The sequence below is a fragment of the Ixodes scapularis genome, unplaced genomic scaffold, assembly GCF_016920785.2.
Source record: "Ixodes scapularis isolate PalLabHiFi unplaced genomic scaffold, ASM1692078v2 PGA_scaffold11__112_contigs__length_91849675, whole genome shotgun sequence".
Classification (NCBI taxonomy): domain Eukaryota; kingdom Metazoa; phylum Arthropoda; class Arachnida; order Ixodida; family Ixodidae; genus Ixodes; species Ixodes scapularis.
The window spans coordinates 67890907-67913129 of NW_024609837.1; the positions used below are offsets into that span (position 1 = coordinate 67890907).

At 48.1% G+C, this 22223-nt stretch overlaps 1 protein-coding gene across 1 annotated transcript in view; it reads right to left on the minus strand.

Annotated features, from left to right (window-relative positions):
- The window catches only part of LOC115314897 (arylsulfatase B-like), a 126729-nt gene that overhangs the window by 18038 nt on the left and 86468 nt on the right, over positions 1-22223 (minus strand). The window contains exon 8 of the mRNA XM_040208290.1: positions 9192-9631. Coding sequence (XP_040064224.1) covers positions 9192-9631 — 440 coding nt within the window. The remainder of the gene's footprint in view (positions 1-9191; positions 9632-22223) is intronic.

Here is a 22223-nt window from a genome sequence, read left to right on the forward strand (position 1 = left end):
AGCAGGGTCCAAGATGGTGACAATGGAGGATGGGGGACTGTTCCAATGGCTGATGGCTTGAGAAAGGAATGACCAATTGAAAGCGTTCGTAGAGCCAGAAGTGTGTTTGATGGTGCAGACGTTGTTGAGGCGAGATGATGTTCGGTCGAGGGGTAATAACAAAGTGGTTTTGAGGTCGGGAATGTGGTAGTAGATTTTGTGAATAAGGCACAGATGAGAGACTTTCCTGCGAAGTTGCAAAGAGGACATGGTTAGTTCAGTTTTTAGCGCCGAGACACTGAAAGAAAAGTCATAAGTGGATGAAATGAAGCGAGCAGCTCTGTTCTGAACTGCCTCTACAGCGTATTGATGAGGTACAGTCGATGGGTATTCCAGATGGTTGAAGCATATTCTATTTTTGGTCTGACGTACGTGTTAAAGGTTAGCTTAGGGACAAAGGGTGGAGCGATTTTTTAAGTTACGTCTCCTTAGTCCAAGAGTTCCAGATGAATCGGCGGTAATGACTTCAATGTGGTTATTCCAGGGAAGGTCAGATGTTAGTCTTACACCAAGGTATTTATACACAGTAGCGGTCTCAATCAGATCGGAGTCCAAGAAGTAATTAAATGACAGAGTGTTTTTTTTTCTTGGTGAAGTGGATTAGTTTGCGTTTATACTTGTTTGGTGACATAATCCACTCTTTGCACCAATTGTTAATTTTATCTAGATCTTCCTGAAGCTGGTTATTATTTTGCACACAAGTTACTTTGTTATGGATGACGCAGTCGTCGGCGAAAAAGCGTTTTTTTAAAGAAATCCCAATGGGAATGTCGTTAATAAATATTAAAAAGAGTAAGGGCCCAAGTACGAGCCCCAGGGAAACACCAGGGGATACATTTATTAAGGAAGATTCATGATCATCATGGACGTGACCTGTACACGGGAAAAAAGAAAGTCACGAATCCATGCAAACGGTTATTGGTCGAGGCAGAAAGATGATAGCTTAGAAAGAAGGCGTTGATGGAGGACACGGCCAAACGCTTTGGAAAAAAAACAAAAACAAAAAACTGCGTCAGTTTGGACGTGACATTCAAGGTTAGTGTGCAAGTCATGGATGAAGTCGCAGAGTTGCGTTTCGCAGGAAAGTACCTTTTGAAAACCGTGTTGCTGTTTAAAGAAAAGAAATGGGATGATAGGTGCCTCATGATATTGGAGTAGAGGATATGCTCAAGTAGTTTGCAAGAAATTGAAGTCAATGAATTAGGGCGATAATTAGATGCGGAAGAGCGGCTGCCCTGTTTAAACACTGGGAATTACCCTTCCCACCTTTTGGTCAGATGGAAGGCAGCTTTGAGATGAGGACTGAATGAAGATGAGTTTCAAATACTCACTAGAAATAACACGGGTGTTTCTTTTAAATTTTAGGGTTGATGTTATCGGTTCCAGCGGACGAAGTAAGTTTTAGTTTATCAATCAATGTTTTAATACCAGCGGAGTTAACGTTAATAGGATGCATGCGCTCGTAAAGCTCTTCAGGGAGAGTGGGGACGAAGTCCAAGCACTCGTTAGTAAACACTGATGAAAAGTAGTCGTTAAACACAGAACTATCATGCTCGACGTTGCACATCCGACATTCCTAACTCTCCCCATCTTCCTAAACGTCCGTGTGTGTCCTAACACCAGAAACCGGAATTTAAAGGTTAAAAACGGCACGTTGCGAATATGGAACGCGCACTTTCATGCAAAGCTGACGTCAAGTGACTCAAATCGAAAAACATGCATATTTACAGTATTGTTATCTCTTCTGGTGAAGGCTAAACAACCGTTGCATCCGTTTTCGCGCACGAAACGGTGACTCCCAGAGAAAGTAAGAACGCAGTGATTGTCTTTATTTTAACAATGTAAACACACTTGCAGGCGTGCGCTGATGAAGCCTCAAAATCAAAACTCTCGTAGTGTGATTCGTGACTGCTCCGGCTACTACCCAACCTCGTTGTAACGCCACTTTCTGCAAGCATACACTAAAATTGCCAGTAAACACACAAAAGCGACATCGATACAATTATCTTGTAGAATATCACCTTATTTAATCATAACTGTTTCAATAGGCACTACAAGTTGTATTTATTTTAAGAAGAAGAAGCAAAAATTTTTTCGTAAGAAAAAACAAAATATCAATGTTAAGTCTGGTAACGTTGTAATTTTGCCGAATCATTGCCACATCTTTAGAAAACTTCGGCAAAAGTTGCGCCGAATTTTCGATTAAGGGGGGGGGAAGAGGGTCGGGTTTGCCCCCCCACTCAAAAACAAGTTGGTACGCCACTGCCCGAGCCCCACTAAAGCGACAAACAGAAACAAACGACAGCGGCTAGCCTTAAACCAGAGTATTTCGCGATTTGACAGGCTTTGTAGAATAAAGAAGGCTATGCTCAAACACGAGTATCATGCACACGATGGTACCATTTGCAGGCTTGTAAACACTCCTGCTAACTTCGCGAGCACCGAACAACTCAAAGCCGTATAAAGGTACCATTGCGAACATGCTGCATGTGTCTGAGGCTTGTCGCTTTCGTTTGCTTCTGCTTCTAGCTCTAGTGGGACTCGGGCCCATCATAATCTTTGAGTTGAACACGAGCCGTTACCCGAATGTTTGGCGATACTGGTTGTCATGAACCAGAGCATTTGACTCGGGATCATGACAATCGGGTACATCATGGTGTCACGGGACTCTCAGTGCGAAGTTGTGATGTCATGTGACGTCACGGTATCAACAACGTTAATAGATCTAGCGACGTCCTCAATTTGAATCGACTTTACGCGGTAAGTCACGTGACGTCACGGGGTCACGTGATGTGACATTACTTGACAGCATGTCTTGACATTATGACGTCACGTGACGATGTGACACATGGCTATTCATAGTGCCAATAAGAAAGCGCCGCAAAAAACCAGGATTTATTATACATTGGAATTCTGTATATGACGATTTGATCAATACTTGGAGGAATTCACGTGCCAATTTTTTATTCCCAAATAATAAATTTGTAATACTAACAAAAAAAAAAAATCACCGTGAACCGTTTTGAACCGGTTACCGTTATATTTTTTTCCGGTTCCGTTCCGATTCAGTTCCAAGATGGCGGCGAAGATTTCGGTTCGGTTCAGTTCCGGTTCGGCTAAAAATAACGGTTCTGTTCCGGTTTTCGGTTCGGTTCGGTTCCGGTTCGACACCCTGCACACACACACACACACTTTGTGCGTCTAATTTATATACAGGTATAAGTATTTGAAGATCTACGATGGACGTCGATTGTCTCGAGGTAATGTAACGTAATAACATTATATAAATAATAAACTTGTTGAAGGACTGAACGACTAAATTTTTCAATTCTTGGATTGTAATATACTGGTAGCCTATTGTACTTACTGTTGATGAAGAGCAATATGAGGTGAGGAGGTAATGATTAAATGATGAGTCTCTATAAGGACGACGACATTAGTGGGTGTCGAACCACAACGTACAGTGCCAGACTTGTTTCAAGTATCGTGTACCCAAAGACTTTCTTCACCCGCAACAGTATATGGTAGAATCAATGAGGATGCTGCTTTACAACTGTACGTGGAACAGGAAAACTGCACTGTGCAGAAGTGCGGCTTATTCGTTAATATGAGGGACGGATTTCTAGCAGCATTCCCTGATTGACTACTTGGAACAAATGGCCTCGTTGACGTAAAGTGTCCCCGTTCCAAAAGGTTCTTGAAGCATACTTAAACCGCGAAGGAGTATGAGGCGAAAGATAAGAAAAAGGAGCCTGGCGATTTTTCACTGAACTGCTTCTTCCGTAAGCTTCAAAAGGGCTTTTTTTCGTTTCGCACACCATCTGTTCTGCTTGCCCGTTGGTTGCAGGATGGTTTGGTGCACTAATGTGATGCCTCATGCCGGTTTGTTTTCTTCAAAAACTTGTTTATTTTATTTAAAGCAAGATTTGGTGCGTTATCAGAGAAAAGTATTTTCGGTAGGGCAAAAGTAGGTAAAAGAGGCCGTAGAACGTCAGTGACGTGTTTGGACGACGTGGCAGGCATCGTGTAAACTTCCAGCCACTTAGAGTACGCATCGCCCATGACTCCGCAGATGTGGATACGTTTCGCCACACACCGACTGAATAGTGGATCGTTTTCTGTTACTGTTCATGATGGCGTTGGACTCAAGAAAGACTTCGAGTCTTTCCGCAAAGTTAGCCCATGTGCCAGGACTTTTGTCGAAAGCGGTAAGTGTTCGAAACGTCGACAACGTCGGTAGCCACGTGTTGTGCTTGACACTGGACACTTACCATTTGCTGAGAAGAAACTTGCTTGTTCGTCTGCCATGAGTCGTCCGATATCAGGTCATCACCGCAACACCATCTCCCGACAAAACTGGTCTTCATTGTCCGCATGTCCATAGTTAGCAATCACGTCAACTTATGAATTCCCGCACGCTCATAAATTGCCGTCGCTAAACGCCGTTCATTCATAGCATCTTCATTGCAAATAAACGCCTTCCTATTTCTTCTGATGGTTTTCATCATAATCCTCCTAAGCTGTACTTACAACATTATGTGTGTCGTTACTTCCAAAAATATTGCAACGGCGTTTGTTTTCTGGGAACCTTGACAACATCTTCCGGATCCCGTGAAACATAATATTTCGTGACCTTTTTTTAGTCGTCATTAAAATGGTGAGGTAAGTACCGTAAATCGCGAAGCAGTTTACTTGACGTCCGCTTCCACTGGTGTCTTGGAAGATTGAGTCTACTGAGCGTGCATTCCTGCAGAGGAAAGTTTCATTGATAGAATATTGACACGTCAATCAACATTTGATTCTTTCTTGGTAAGATTTATTGCGAAATCCCGTTACAACCGCCGAAACGCATCTCCCTATATCAGAGAACAATTTATACCTAGCCTGACATTCTCGCATACATCCGTTTGCCTGGCCACGCTACTTGAGCTAGCTGAGCACAGCTGGCAGCGGCGCGAGCAAGGCCACGAGGGGAACGTGATGGTGCTCGAGCCATCCCACTGTGAACCAATGCTTCGGCCACCCCACTAAAGCCCCTTAATAAAGGTGTTCTTACAAGTACCGCCAATCATTGTTGTGGAAATGCGCAAGACACGTGCCACGAGCGGGTGCTCCGCCGTCATTAGCTTCCAAGGGCCGCTCATTTCAGTGCTGCGCCGCCATTTGCTTCCAAGGGCCGCTCGAGACCTGGGCCATGTGCGCTCGGGCATTTGGCGCTACTTGCAAAGACAAACGAAAACATATCGAGGGGCTTTACACCCCACGGGTGCGTGTCGCCATCTATTGGTTGAACTAACGCCTTGTTCAAGATGGCTGCCGTGGGACCGCAGCCTTAAAGGCCGGTTCAGACACTTGCGTTTGAGTGCGTATGACGGCGTTGCGTCAAGAACCGAAAGCGAGTCACAGGCACAACCGCGCTTCGTGTGAAGCGTGGAATCCAATTCAAGGAACCATCTTGGCACCCGATAGAAGCAGCAGAGATGTCCTGGTTTCTCGCAGCCGCAACACAGTCAAACGCAGGTAAACGCAACTGTCTGAACCAGGCTTTAGACTTCGTTTCAGCTTACGTCCAGCCGCAGACGATGCCGCGAGCGCGAGCATGTGGCCCTGAACAGCGCGTGCACCGCACGTAGGCGCGTGCTTGGCAGAGACGCTGAAAGCGTGCAGCTCGCACTTTTAGCATTGGCTGCGTCTGAACTTACGCTGAAAGGAAGTCTAGGGGGTATACACTGGACACCATATTTGTGGGTGCTGTTTATAGCGCATGCTCAGAACGAGCTCATATCAATAGGCTGCTAAGACCGCCACTCTTGATGGTGCGGAATGCACGTTGCAAAAGAACTGTGGAAACTCGCCGCCAAGACGCGCTCAGCATTCGCGCACACAGATATGCGGCGAGATAATTTAGTGGCGCCCTCCTATAGTTACCTTTCGTGACGTCATTACCTTGCGAACAACAAGCTCAATGGTGTTTGTAAGGAGCATGGTGGAAGCTTGAAATCATTGCGCTCTTAAAGCAACACTACCAACACCGTCGAAATTGAAGTTCTTCCATTCCTCCTATTTCCGTCGATGAGAAATCCTTTGTTGACGTCATAGTCAGCATTCGGCCAATCGCGGAAGGCCGACCACAGCGACGCTTTCGATCGCGCACGTCGCCGATAGCAGAACGCTGCGGAGCGCGTTAAACCTGCGCTTTTAATTCAGCGGAACGCTGCGGAGCGCGTTAAACCTGCGCTTTTAATTCAGCGGAACGCAAACGCATACGTAAGCAGTTGCAGCGCCATCTTGATGTACCCATGCATACTAGTGTTGCGGAGTTGCCACTCCAGAGTTGGAATGATTCCGGAATCATTCCACATATTCGCGACCCCGGAATGGAATGGGAATGGAACGGCGGCAACGTTGAGAGGAGTGGATTGGGAATGGAATTAGATGCCTATTGCCCGGAATGGAATGGGAATGGAATGGGCCCGGTTCTTTTTTTTTTTTATTGTGGAGGGGGGGGGGGGGGGGTTACGTTTATTGTAACTGAGCCAGTCAGCGAGTCAGTTGCTCAGAAATATAAAATGAGCGGGAACCTGCTAGCCCGCGTGAAAAATGCAATACAAAAAACAAGTGTCAGAGCGAAGACCAGAGGGGGGAGGGGGGGGGGGGGGGGGTTCGACCCTTTTATAAATCTTTCACCCACCCAAAATTCAGGTAAATCCCCAAACACATCAGCCCTCCCCTATAAAGAAGAAAATCCTTGCGATAATGTTTTTCGAATTAAATATTTTTACTGACAAAAAGAAAAGAAACTAGGGCAGGTTATGACGCGACCTGTATTGTCTTGTGCTTAGATGATGGGGCAGGGGTGTAAGAACAGAGAGGGGTACATGAAAATCAATCATTTCCAGTAAACAATATTATACCCTAACCCCCCCCTCCCCCCCCCCCCCCCCCCCCCCCCCCGCCCCCTACCCCGCCCAATCTTCTGAACACTTTCAACACTACTATGCTGGTTTTCACCTCAAGAACCGTAGTAAAAAAAGTCCTGCTCCTCGCTGAGCATTGCTAATTTCCCCCTCATGTTGATAATGAAGATATGTGTACGCGAATTTTGGATGAGATAAATGTTATCTTATCAAGACGTACACGCAAAAAGCCTCGTTTTTTCCTCCGACAACCAAATCTCGTAAGAACTACTTCGTGTCACGTATGAACAATGCGTAAAACGTGCTTTTTGGTTGAGGTGAAAATGGGTTTTCATAGATGGAGGAATGGCCTGAAGAGTCCCCGGCCGTTGTGTTGTTACTGTAGCTTGTTTTTAGGCTCACGAGCACGTGAGCATGTGCTCCCGTGCTCGTGTAGGGCAAAAAAAGCAAAAAAAAAAAAAAGCAACAAAAAAACAATCGCATCTCCACGTGGTGAATGATGTTGATTGGGGCGAAGCTTTGGTGGTGCTCGTCTGCGTAGACGCTGAGCCGCAGCATGCCGAGCCTTTCGTTCGTTTTCATTCCTGTCAGAAAGAGAATGTGTGGTATGGAACGTGGTTATATACGCATTTGAGCATTTGACCACAGCGTGACATGGATGAAAACGAACGAAAGGCTCGGCATGCTGCGGCTCAGCGTCTACGCAGACAAGCACCGCCAGAGCTTCGCCCCAATCAACATCATTCACCACGTGGAGATGCGGTTTTTTTAATGGAATTATTTGCGCGTTTATGAGTCGATGTCAATAAATGTGATGGCTGTTAAAATATGTCTTTGTCTGGCTGTAAGAATCCTTTACTGTGCAACAGGATCAAGATTAAAAGAAGCCGAAATGGCGAACTGTATGTTCTTTTGTTTTTCGTGTGTGTGTGTGTGTGTCTTTGTGTATTTGTGTGTTTTTCAATTCACGTTGGCATTTTAAATTGCGCGTCTCTTCAGAATGCAATTTTTTTTCGCATTAACTCTGTAAAGGTTCATTGTCATTCACGCTATATGTGATGGGAGCATTCACTTCTTTTATGTTATCACCAAAATAATAAACGTGATGCTGTTTCTGATATTACTAAGCTTGGTAAAGTCCAAGATGTGTATCGGTGCCTGACGGCAATTGATTTTTTAAAGATGCAAAATCGGGACAGGGAACTAGTCCTTTTGTCACAAGGGAGGAAAACAGAACAAGAGTGATGCCGTTGATTGTTTTCAAAGAAGTGGGACAAGGAACTCTCCCAAAACTGTGAATTAACGTTTAAAAGAAACTTAAATTCAAAACATTAGTAAAATAAAAATTAGCTTCTTCATCGTGCTTTGCACACAAAAAAAAGTTTTAAGTTAGCATCACTCAAGCCTGGAATGAAGGCCTGCCAGACAAAAAGTGTGTAATCTTCCGCCATGAATGCAAAAGCACGTTATAAAAACAAAAATGACAAAATGAAGTTACTAGCTAGACATCGAGGTTGAAAGAAAGCGTATTCGGATCTGAGAAGCGGCAGCGGCGTCGGGAGCTTCGGAAGAGTCCTCACTTTGGGTTGTGCAGGGATTTCGCTAGATGGTGACACCGAAACTTCTCGCCGCGAATACACCAACACGTGGCTCCCACTCGACGCCGCTGTGGTGGCGCTGCTGTCGGCATGGAGCACCAGTAAACGATTCACCTCACACAAATACGTTTCCTACACAAGCGCAGTGCCCACCCCTGGTGTGGGCAGACGCGGGTTCGTACAGCGGCGCCTAGAACGCGTCTCCGACTGGTGTGTTTAGCGTCCCATTCAGCCTATGCATCAAAAGAGGTCCCCAAGTGGCAACAAATGACGTCACAAAAGTCGGAGTGTCAGGTTGTCGGATGTCGCGATCCTGGTAGGCGGCGGTAAAAGTTCCGGCAAAAAGCACAAGCAAACGCGAGTGTCGCTGTCGTCGCAGCGTCCCAACTGCTGACTGCCGAAGCTTCCGTGGATTCAAACTGTAGAGCGACCTGCAGCCAGAACAGGCGTCTGCAACATTCACCTCCGGTGCTGTGACACCGCCAGGATCGCGACGGACGACAGCGTGGAACTTCTATGACGTCATCAGGCGGAAATCGAGAGACCACTTTTCTGGACGCGGTAAACACACCAGTCGGAGACATGTTTCAGGCACCATACATGCATGTAAACAACTCCCCGCTCAACAAACGCTCACCCCTGCCTGCAAACTGGCAATGTTTTTGATCTCGCAGGGGTCGCTGGCCAGGTCGAACAAGTACGGTGGAGCCAGGGACACGAAGTTCTTGGGCACCTTGTTGCCGCAGTCGAGCGTCGCCTTCTCCCGCCACTGGTCGGGAAACTGGAGGTCTCCCTTGTTGCGAAGGTCCCTCAGAACCCTGGCCGCTGTGGACTGGACCATCAGGAGGTCCAGGTCGTCATAGGGACGCGAGCCTCCTGTGGTCAGGAACCGCGGGTCGTACTGCCCGTCTTCGGTTATACCGAGGACCAGCTTGTAGTTGGTGTAACGAAGAGCCGAATTGTTGTTGATCGGATCGATGTTGTACAGGATCTCGTAGCGCGGGGACGCGTATCCGAGGGACAAGGGTGCCCACATATCGGTGCCGTCCAGCTTTCCCAGCGACAGGGGATTTCCTCCTGTGAATGGACAACTGGGTAAGTACAGTAACACAAAATGTGTTTTATTAGCCGAATTCCACTCGAAAATTGTCATGAAGAGCCGTCTTAAAAACCATCATGAAGGACTGTGACATTATGTGACATCTTAACTCACGAAACACCCACCCTGGCCTCACATGAAGACGTGGCGTGCCAGACACCCTGATGTCAATGGCAGCGTCACGTAACATGAAATCATAGTGTCACGTTAGTGAGGCGACATGACATCACGTGATATGACGTCACGTGACATCCTGAGGTCACGTGATTGCGACGTGACACGACACCATGAAGCTATCTGGCAATACAGTCGTTTGATATCGCGAGGTCACGTGACCTTATATGCAGACATACATCATTTCCCTAATTTCCCCCCTTCACAACACATTCTGCTCCTCCTGATCTCTGTCAGCACGATCCAGCTAGTGTAACATGTTTTTACAAATACATTGAATTCGTTACAAAGATCGCAACCTTTAAGTTTCAATATTTTTATGAGTCACTTTAAGAACTCTTGCATTTTTTAAAGATTTTAACTGTTCTCCCGCCGATTCAGCACATTGCATATTTTTCGTAATTTAAAAACAATATAATCCTTTGAATGAGTCACAATCGAAATATCTATATACCAGCTGTCACCCTGTTTTAAAAAAAGCAACGCAACAAAATGCTATCAATCATAGTCACCGACAGATTAAGAACTGAAGGGAGGTCCTTAAGCTCTCCCGCCTCCAGCCCGAGCTTCCCATTTTCAATAAAGCTTCGTCGCCCCATGAGTCTCGAGCATGCACGCGAAGTCAAAGCACGGCGAAGGGCGACGAGCCTGTGCAGGAGGCCGGACAGTGAAAGAGACGCCATGCCGTTCTTACTCCGTCAGAGAACATATATATTGCCGCATGCACAGATTAGAGGGAACGCTACTCTATAATTCAACTAAATTCGCGTTTACCTTTAGCCAGAATGCTAGAAGCTCGAGCATTCAAGGACGAATGTTCGAGATACCGCGTGTAGAAGATGACGAGGCAAGCGTGGCCTTGCTGAGAGACACTCGCGCTCGTGACAGCCGAGAGACTCTCTCCCGGCTGTCACGCCGACACTTGGACGCTCGCTGCTGCTTTCTCGACGCTCACTCTTTATTTTGTTTCGGGCAGACGTTCCCCGATTGAACCTTTAATCTTAGTTTTACGTTTGTCTATCATTTTCCATCCGCGACATTTTAAAAAGCGATGTTTGAAACGATAATTTCAGCCGTCGCATTATTTTACCGTAACTGCTTTCGTGTAATGCCTCATGAATATAAAACTCAATAGAGAGTTTTAGAATAACGTGCGCAATTTTAGCGCACGCTAGCGTTAAATTTAGCGCTTGTATTAGCGCACCCGACGCGAGAGAGTTTTAGAATAGCGTTTCTCCGTCGCGACGCAAAAGCCCAAGCGTCTCGCACCTGCGACGCCACCAAGACACAGTCACAATTTTTATTTCACCCACGAAATGCTGTAACTTAAGAAAAAAAAAGTTTTTTGGTCCAGAGTATTATTTTAGATTTGTTTAAACGTGAGAATGCGAAGCGAGCGGTTGACCGGTCGTGTCCGCTTGCGTCGCCTCGGCAAGAGAGGTCTCGTGTACTGACCTTCGCACATCGTACCTTCGCCGAGAATTGTTCGCGCGTCACAAGCACCAAGCTGTCGGTGATCGTTGGCAAACCGAGTACAATGCCGTCCCGTATTGAAAATCGCAGCCGCGAGGATGCCGCCGACGTCGCACTCACGACGTCGCCAAAGCAGCCGCTGACATAATCCTGGAAGCCGCCATTTTTTTTCAACTCTGCTCGTCTTGGCTTTAGCCAACTTCTCATCACGAATCCTCCTTGAAGAAGCGCAAAGAATCTTTGCGTACGCACGCTATTTCCGAGAAATAGCGCACGCTAAAATTGCGCACGCAAAGCGCAAAATCTGGCTTGCGTTCGGAGCATGCGCAGTGGCGACGACGCTATTCTTTGCGCACGCAAAGCTTTAGCGTGCGCTATTCTAAAACTTCCTAATGACAATGTTTTTAGCGCACACTGTGCGGCACCCTTAAAGGGGCAATGCAATGATTTTTGTATTTCGCTAACCACCGTTTAGATCGAATCCCCGACGTCAATGACCTACGAAACAGGCGATTGTTATTCACCACACGCAATCGAAGTCGCAGAAAAAAGTAACAAGCAGCCACGTGGGCTGGAGCCGATTATAGACGCTTTGCAGCAGCTGTGCCTGGACGCCGCCATAACTGACCTTCAGTTTTTGTTTTCTCTTATTCCGTTTATTTCATTTCATCATTACCATAGCAGGCCAGGTTATTGCCATATTAGATTCAACTGTGTCCTTTTCTAAAGCATCTGCCTTTGTAGAGGATCGTCAACTACCGTTTCAGTTGCTCGGCATCTCGGTAAGACAAGAGGTCAGCAATGGCGGGTGTAATTTGGCGCGTGTGTAAAGCGTCTATATGCCGCCAATGTTGATTATAGCCACGCGCTGGGGTTGCCAAAGCACATGACACGAGCTGAGTTCCAGACATTGTTATGATTCGGCTATTGTCGACATTGCAACGAATGGATACGGGCTACTACTCAAATGCTAATCGAGCTATTTATTACCTCGAGCCCAAATCTAGTGCTCACGCAATGCTCGGGTCCAGTGCATAAGCCGCATTCAAATACCGTCCCCAGTTACGTCATCAAGTTTTGCGAAGGAGACGCAGAAAGAAAACGCTTGCTTTTGTCCTTAAAGGGGCCATGAAACGAATTTTGGGCTGGGATGATTGATTTTAAATTGGGACTTTACTAATCGCATATTGTTTAGTTAGCCAAAAGAAAGAGGGCAGAAAGTCAAAAGCCAGCTTTTTGGTACGAACATTTGAAAATATAGCGGACTATTTTGTACCTTTTTTCCTTCGAAAGCTCTCCGCCTTTTCACTATGATACATCCGCGGTTCCCGAGGCGCGTGAGCGGTGCCAACCTAACGTCAGCCGAGCCCAGCTTACGAATTGGACACGAGAACTGCGTCACTCGGACGTATGCGCTCGTCAACAATCAATCCGTCGACGAATATTCGGATTCGCGTTCATGGCCAATGAGTGCCCTGACGGAACTTATCGTCACTGGAGAATGGCAAGTTATATGGTGTGCATAAAAAGCACGGTGGAAGCTAGGAGTAATCGCACCGGTGCCCAAGAATGTCACGAAGACGTGATTTTACAATTTGAATTTGAGTTGAGGATTAAAGCTAAGGAGCAAGAAGTAGGGAAATCGTTTCATGACTCCTTTAAAGGGGCGATGCAACAATTTTCGTACTTTGCGCAAATACCGCTTAGGACAGGTCCCTGACGTTAATGACTTATGAAACACGTGTTCGTTTTTCACCTCACGCAATACAAGTCCCAGAAAAAGATTAAAAAAACAAAATGAAAGCCGTTTACAATTCCCTGTAACGCCGGATTAGAGCGCAGCTCTTGAGGAGGAGGGTGGAAGCGTACTGAGGGATAGGCGACTCCTTGAGGTCAGGTGACCCCAGGGGGGTCACGTGACCGCGTGACCTCGGGGGGGGGGGGGTCACGTGACCTGGGGGGCCACGTAACCTCGGGGGGTCACGTGACCTCGGGGGGGGGGGGGGGTCACGTGACCTTGGGGGTAGTCACGTGACCTCGCGGTTACGCCGACGCCGCTCAAGCCGGAAACGGGCCCCTAAGAGCTGCGCTGTAAAACGAGCAGCGTTCACCCCTTCAACTCGCAGCCAGGACAAGCGGCCACGTGATCTGGAGCCGATTATATGCCGCCAATGTTGATCATAGCCACGCGCTGGTGTTGGCAAAGCACAGGACACGCGTTGAGTTCCAGACATTGTTATGGCTCGGCTATTGTCGTCGCTGCAGCGATTGGACACGGGGCACTACTCGAATGCTTCTCGAGCTAGTAATTATTACGAGCCCAAATTGAGTGCCCATGCAATTATTGGGTCCAATCTATGAACCGCATTCAAATATCGTCATTGGGGTATGCTGCGATCCCCACGTTACGTCATCAAGTTTCGCAAAGGAGGGATTGAATGAATATAATCGTTTTTGTCCTTGAAATTACACCGCAATGAAGGAGTTTTCTTGGCCAGTGGCGTTGCGTGCGAGTATCCTTGAGTCCCACTGGTGTCAGTGAGGTCGTGTAAAGTGAAAAACATTCCTATTGAATATCGTTGCACCGCTTATTTGAAATTGCACTGCAACAAGGGAGTTTCTTGTCAGTGGCGTTACGTGCGACTATAGTTGGGTTTCGCTAGTACCAGTGAGCTCGTCTAATGCGAAAAAACATTTCTAGTAAACATCGTTGCACGGTCCCTTTAACGCGAACACAACAAAGGTGTTTCTTTGCATTTAATTCCGAAGTGTACTCGCGGATATCAACTGTTGCCACTCAGTTAATGCCCCAAATGAAGGCGTTCCACCACACGAGCTGTTTTGATGACAGCATTTCAATAGACCGTTTTCAAACGCGCGTATCTTCTAGTGGACGCTGCGGCGATAGACCTCTTGCAAAATCAAAGCCATCATCGTGGCGTAGTGCCGCGCAAAGCATCTTGGGTACATCTTGGCCACCGTTTCGGTTTAGATTTGCGAACCCTAATTCACGACATCCCGTCACGACCAAATACTGCGCATAAATTTTGAAATAAATGACCTTCCTTAAATTTATGGTGTTACTTACCAATACGAATAGAATGCTTATTCACTTTTTTTTTTTGGCGGGGGGGGGGGGGGGAAGGGGGAGAGGGGAGGCTTTCTATGTAACAGAGTTTATGTGCAGGTTAAGAAAGGAAAAAGAATTATACTGGGCCGATCATTTTGTTCCATCGCCCCAATGTCGTAGGCTTCTTAAATGATCCGTGACCCGAGAGGGTCATTGTGCACTCTGGAGTTGTAGTCAGTTGGGCCTCCAGAAAGGTATGACCCGCCAGGCCTTGCTCCTACTCCTCGCTAAGTCTAGGCAGGTCCTTACGGCCGCCGGAGGTCCGTGTTTCAACGGGGGCTCTCACGAAGATGAAGAGGTGCATTGCACGGGAGCACCGACCTTATCCTCACGCAGTGCTGGGATGCACAACTTCGTCAACGGGGCGATCGAAATCCAAACCATGCCACTCCTGTCCATGGCCAAAGAGGTCCCATAATGCACCGAGTACAGCGTTGCAAGCAGGGAGTTTTGCAAGTAGTGTATTATCCAATTCCGTCGTTACTTGGGCACGCAATCTGTGTCAGCGCTCGGCGACGATGCGGATTCAATCACGCACTTCTGGTCCAAGAAATGGCGGCCACCAGGGATGCTTCATCTGGTTCTCAAACTTCAAAGAAACGCAGAAAACCCATGGGATCACTTGTTCGCGCTAAGAGTGTTGACCTACGTGCCTTAACATTTATGGATATTCGTCTTTGTATATTCGTGCTTTTATTGCACACCGGCTCTTTGAAGAGTATAACGTTTGATTAGGAATGGGGGGGGGGGGGGGGGGGGGGAGTAAGGGCACGTCAGGCTGTCCGCTTTGCCCTTGGTCTTTGGCAAAACATTCCAAAAGAGCGCAAAGTCCTGTACGCTCCTCTCTCCCCCCGCGGCGTCTACCACGTGGCACTGAAGAGAGTGAGAAAAAGAGAGGGAGAGAGAGGGTATCACACTTGGTCGCCTGCCTTCGGTCGCATGCCTTCGTCTCCTCTGTAATCCCCTATCTGCTACCACCGGTGCTGCACAGACCGGCGTTCCCTTCGGCTCCGCGGACAGCCAGTCCTGATCTCAACTTTTTGCAACGGACCTACTGCCTAAAAAAAATCGTTCCTTTTTCGGATCAGGGAAGCAGACGCAGGGACTTGAAATCTCGGACCTCGCCCGTTTAGCGTCCGATATGATTAGAGCGCCGCTCTGTTTGATTACATGACCCTCGGGAGTAACTTCGCATCTACTTGAGCTAAATTTAGCGCGCAGCAAATGTAACACAGACAGCAAATGATATGTTAGAGAAAGGCCTTAATGACGCCGTAGTCCTGGATTTCGTGCAGGGTGCCAGCCCAGCGCGGGGCGCAGGTATGCTACAGTCTTGTGGAAGCGTTCGGCCGGGGCTCACGTCCTATCAGCGAGGACCGGAGTGCGAGCTCAGTGCTGAAGGAGGCTTCGTGTGCTTGTGTTTCGTCACAGAAGTGCGAAACCGGAAAGGTTAGGTGCCAGGAACCGTATTTAGATGCCGGCTACATAACATATTTTGTGTTCTAAAAGCGATCGTCCCTTTCTCCCAGCAAAGGCAGCGGTAACACAGAATGTGATGCGGCGTCGAGCAAGGTGCGATGGGTGCGCCGCCGTATCTGACGCCATGGCAACTTCGTCATAACTCAGGAAGGGAGACATAACGGAAGGGAGAAGATTAGAGTTCCTGTATAGCTACCTACGGTAGCAGAGTTGCGCATTCAGCCTCGGCGCGTGGCCGTAGCACTGGCTTTCCCGCATGAGCTGGATGCTTTGCTCCTCACGTGACTAAATTTGGCGAATAGCGGCGCCGCGCGCGCCGCCGCGCATGGCAAACGGGAGAGGAGGAAAAGGAGGCGGAAAGCAGGGAAACATACGCCGGGGCAAGAGAAACGTCGGCAGAGCGACCGTAAAGATGGCTTTCTTGCACGCTACCGGATGCTTTGCTCTTCACGTGATGGATCTCGGCGAATAGCGGCGTGGCGGCGCGGGGAAAACAAATGCGCAACTCTGGCTCCCGTAGGGAGCCTATACAGGAACTCTAGAGAAGATGAGAGATTCACGCCGCGCTGCGGCTTCCTCGTGAACGACCTCAACCAGAAAGCGCACCAAAGTAAAGAAAGAGCATGAAAAGAGCGCGTGAACTCGGCGACAACGTTGAAGGCGTGGAAAAGTTTTTGTCGTTTAGCGCGTGCGCAAGATAGAGCGCGTCATTGTCGTATGTTTGCTCACGTCATATGACCCGCCAGAGTAACCCGAATCCACTCGGCAAGACGCGCGGCTGGCACTCGCGTGCAATCAGCGAGGAGACGAACCTTGCGTCATCGTTCTGCTGGCACTCGTCTTTTGGTGCGAGAATTCCAGAAACGCTAAGCCAGCAGTCATACTTCCCATACATCGTTCAAAGGGCGCGGTGTTTGCTAGCGATACGCTGACAGACTTATCTGCGGTGACTCCTGAGGTATGTTCGAAGCGCGTCTTATTCGTACATTTGTACGCTCCAAACACGTCTGCAGAAAGTTTCCCTAAGGGCAATTTGACACGAGCGCTATACAGTAAAGAGAGAGAGAGAGAGAGAAGTGTTGAAAAGAAGGAAGCCTGCAACTTATTAGTCGCACTGTTGATTGGGGGCAAGACTGTTCCAGGTTAGGGATAAGGGAAGAGGGATCAAAAGAAAAGATTAAAAAGGTAAAGAAGGAAGACAGAGGGCATTTTGGATGAGGTTACAGTTACTTGATTATGTTTGTCCACTACTGTATGTCTATTCACAGCATTGTCGGCACTGTTACAAGCAGTCCAGTAGGCAGGTATCTTCCAGGAATATAAGGCAAGGAATGTTCTAGCGACGTCATGAACGGAACGGGGGGGGGGGGGGGGGGGGGGGGGGGCGGAGAATATCTTGCGTAGTAGAGCGGGATCCTTCCGAGATCTGTAGCTCGTTGAAGATTTTTCTCTCGCACGCGTAATTCGGACAGGTTCAAAAGAGATGGTCGACATACTCAAGACTGACACAAGCAGGGCAGTTTTAACTCATCGTTGCGTCAATTCGATGAATGGCAGACGCAGTAGAGGCACAGCCAGTGCGAAGCCGGTGTAGTACGGAGGCGCTTGCACGTGGTAGCTTCGAAGGGACGCGTGGGGGTGGTCTTCCGTCAGCGACCTGTGGGTCCGGATGATTCTGTGTTATCGCTTGATGAATTAGCAGCTTGACTTTTTAAATTTTCGGCACCATAGTAATATAAGTTCCAAGCTGGTGTGCCGCAGCGGCAAGGCGGTCTGCCGTCTCATTACCCAAAAAGTCCCTACATGTGAGGGCAACCATTGCAGCATTTCCCAGCCCTTCGCTTGGAAGTTTCTTGCAAGGTGTGCGATATATCAAGCATATTGAGAGGCATCATCAAGATTACCGAAATGTTGCTGCTTATCGACTCATAATATTGAGTCGGTAAAAAGCAAAGCTTTCCCCCAGCAAGGAAGTTTCTCCAGGGCGTCAAGTCCAAGCCTAAGGGCCACCAGCTCAGCGGTTGTTGATGCGGCGTGGAAGCTGTGCTTTCTGGCATGAGACACATTCAGGTCAAGAAGGTAGACCACTGCGGCAGATGACTTTCTGCTGTGAAGAACTGAGCCGTCAGTGTATATTCGCATCCATGCCTGGTAAGTACAGTGTCTTTATATGATCCTATGTAATGACCCGGGCAATGACCTGTGCTGTATTGCGTTTTCTCTTGAGCGTTGGAACTATCTCATTTATGTTCAATGAAGGGGTATATGGTTGCGGTGCCGGGTAGTCGGTGTCCAGAACACAAATAAAGGCAATACACTCTGTTGCCAGAGAACCAAGGCAAGAAAGCGGACGTTGGCGAAGGCGATTCAGAATAGGAGCAGTTGAGCGGCAGGCAGTTTGCCTCGCTATGTGTCGGAGTGTCAGATTTCTACCATGATTTTTGACTAGATTTACCCTTGCTTCCAATGATATTGGAACGTTTGGTGAATATCTGGGCAATTCAAGGCACAGACGGACTGCCACTCTCTGGAGAGTCTCAACTTCTGAGCTCTGGGCATTGGCGAGGTGCACCAGTGGCTGTGCGTATAGCAACCTTGAAAGAATAATACCTCTATAGAGTTGCATCATCATTGCCTGTACGGTCCACCATCTGTTGCCAATAATAATATTGTTAGCTTTGAGGTGTCGGCGACATCTAATAATGGTTCTCTTGACTGCTAGTTGCCAGGAGACTCGATAATCTAGGAGGAAGCCTAGATAGGAATATGTTCGAACCCTAGCGACGTTTGTCCCTTTGATCGTGCAAGTTCGGTTGATCGAAGATCAGGCCGTAGGGTGGTTCTCAAGAGCAACTGTTTAAGAGGCGGATAACGTAAGACCAAGCTGAGATATTACGTCAGCTATAGTGCCAAGGCATAGCTGGAGTGTTCGCTGCATGTCATGCATGAGCTAGTTGGGGCAGTAGCCCAGAGAGCAACATCGTCAGCGTAAATCGCGATGTTTATGACTGGAGAAGGGGTGTTTAAGGGCTGCAAAGCCTTCGACAGAGGTGCCATTGCTGCATTGAACAAAAAAGGGCTAATGACGCTGCCCAAAGGAACACCCTGGGCTACCTTTTCTTGCTAACGGCGCACACCTTCTAAGCGAACGCTTATTGTACGCCCTGTGAGGAACGCGCGAACGAAGGCGAGTGCTCGGTCAGTAACACCAAGCCTGATTAGCTGAGCGAGAATGGTTCCATGTGGGATAGAGTCAAAGGCCTTTTTGATATCAAGGAATATTATCGAGGTTGCTTGGCCAGTTGCCTTTAATTGTTCCGTGACTGACACAAGGTCACCAATCCCGTCTGTTATGCACCGCCGTTGGCCGAAGCCTGATAGCTGATGAGGTAAAGCGCCAGATGTCTCAAGCTACCAGTCAAGGCGTCTCAGGACCATTTGCTTCAGAACCTTGCCGAGACAGCAGGTGGGGGAGATAGGCTTGTAGGAGGTGATGTCACCGGATGGTTTCTCTAGTTGGTGAATAGGAACTACTTCAAATGTGAGCCACGCGCGTGGAAGACCTGCCGAGCGCCAGATGTCACTCAGATATTCCAAAAGGTCCGGAAGGGCCGTTGCATCTAAATTCCGCAAGGTCTAAAAGCTGATTCCATCTGGCCCTGGAGCTCTGGGTTTGCCAGCAGAGCGGCAAAGAGCATGTTCCAGTTCCTTCAGAGTGAAGTCCGCGTCGCTAGTGGCCGGTGTTGTTGGTGAAGTGTTAGTAGTGGTGCTATGCGCGGCATTGCCTTGGGGTGAAACAGGGAAAGAGGTGAATTCATCGGCTAAAAATTCTACTGCTCAGCCACAGTTATGCTCTGGGCGATGACAAAGCCGAGAGCGGGTGACCGTGCAACAGCGTGCCCGGCAAGGACACGGGCCATGCGCCACTCTTGTTTTCCTCCACCTGGAGAGCGAAGCGACTCACAACGCTGCCGTCATTAGGCAGTTTTAGTATAGCGTTGCTGGCTCTTACGTACGCAATAGTCAACAGTATAGCGTACGCTAAAAACGACCTGCTCGAACCGAATTTAGTTGTGCGTTACGTTTTCGAATGAACACCTCGCGTGATCTTGGTTAAATTTGCGCGAGCCGTAGCATTCCGCGTGCTTCTCATTTCCATGCTTCTCAAAATAAATATTGAAAACAATGACGTGTCTAATCTTTTATTTCAAATTAAACCAAGCTGCAGCTGCCTCGTCAAGGCCGCTTTTCTGCGGGGTATAGGGAGGTTTGGCTACGCACTCGTACGAGTGCGTAGCCAAATTCGATCACGGAGCTTTCGCCAATCGTCCCGTGGAAACGGCACCTTTCATAAGTGCTATCGCGCAATGAAATCCATGACCTACTGACGTCCGGTGCATAGCGACCACTTCGGCGATTTCTTGAAGAATCGTTCGTCCGTCGGCGATGAACTGTACGAATAGGCTTAGCGTTGAGCAGATCGCAGCGTTGACGCACATTGCGAGCGGTGAACATTTTCACTGTGGACTCCTTCAGCTGCACGGCGATCTGATTCGACCGCGGTCGGTCCCAGAAAGAATTGCCGAGGAGAACAAACACCACGCAATTTAACGTAACACTGAACTTCGAGAACACCACGTCGTCCTTGCTGCGCCAGTCGAGGTAACCGACATTTTGAATCTGGCGCTCTCGTTGGGCCCGGGATCTCTCGAGAGGTTCCTGCAAAGCCCGCTAGCCCGCAACGCAAGATCCCCAGCGTTGCGTGCGTACGCAATACGCTAGCCCTTCTATTGCGTTCTGCGCATGCGCGCTCACGACCCGCAAGTTCCTTGCGTACGCAAAGCTATAGCGTACGATCCACTAAAACTGTCTATTGTCGTGTTTGTAATCGTTTGGTGTGCGTGCGGAATGCTCTCTCTATCTTTTGATATCACTGAATGTTTTCTTGCTCTCATGTTTTAAGTGCTCCGCACTGTGCCTGACATCGCGAGGCACGTAACTTGAAGTATGTTAGGTCAGGAGTTGGCCGATATATGGGAATAATTACGGTTCTGGTCGCTTTGGATATTGCGTTGGAGATGGCTGTCGTGTAATTCATATTGCCTATAGACAATATTTCGGCAAGAAACACGCCATACGCATCCCAGTTAGTCACTTTGCAAGTCTTGTGCGTGGTGGGGCCTCTTCCTAGGGAAGTAATATTGACCGGTTGGTGGTCGCTGCCCCAGTTATCAGGTTCAGCTGACCGCAAGGCTCGTACTGGGGCCGTAGAGAAGCTAAGGTCAAGTACACTTTTCTCCACGTCAGGTCGTACGAAGGTTGCTACTCCGTCGTTCAAGCTGTGAAGACCAAGGTCAGTTGCGATATCCTCTAGCAGTCGCCCGCGAGGTGTTTTCTTATCCCTCCAGGTCTCGTTATGGGCGTTAAAATCCCCAAGAAACCGGGAGGATGGCGCGCATCGCGAGAGGATTGCACACAGTGAAGATGGGTCCCAGTGAACGTTAGGTCTAATGTAGACTGAGACGACAGTGACATCTGAGTTACCTTTTTTGATTGCCAAACCGACATATCCAGCGATGTTATCGCGGAAGTCCGACAAGTCCACCTGTAATTAAGGTAGAGCTCGGGGTAAGCATAGGACGCCTTGGGAGGATCTGTTGATGTGAGGGCTGTCCGAGGCGTACTATTGTAGATAACATATGGCGATAGACGAATCGATTGTGTTTTGCAGTTTGTCTCCTGGAGGGCAAGTACTTCAATTTTTTGCCTTTGTAAGTATTGACGTAAGTCGTCTATTCGTTTTCGTGGTCCATGAACATTCCACTGAAGAATCTTAGGTATTAAACTGCGTCTTGCGCAGCGAGGAAGTAATTTTTTTTTGTCGATTGCAGTCCGACCTTATTAAGGCGAGACTACTTAGACCAGGAGCTGGAAAATGTCAAGATCATGTCGATTACTGTGACTAGTGCTTGAGCGAATGAAAAATTGAGAGACATGATATAGCTACGTAGCTGTATGGCTAACGTACAAATCGCACTTCGGAGGCTTTAGGGCTTAGGTGTTCTAATATATATTACATCAGTATCAGCAGGTGGCTCACTGTGTTTTCGGGTTGGCCGGGTCAGACCTCTTGAAGGGCCTTTTTTTGGCGGTAGCTGCTGGAGCGTTAGAATGCTGAGTGCTTCGTCGAGACTGTGCTGTAGGAGCTGCTGAGGCGTCTGGAGCAGTTTTGCCTGTGAACCTTTCAAAAGGAGGGAAGTCATCCTCGTTCTGGAGTGGAATACTTGCTTGATAATCTTCTCTTGAACCATGCG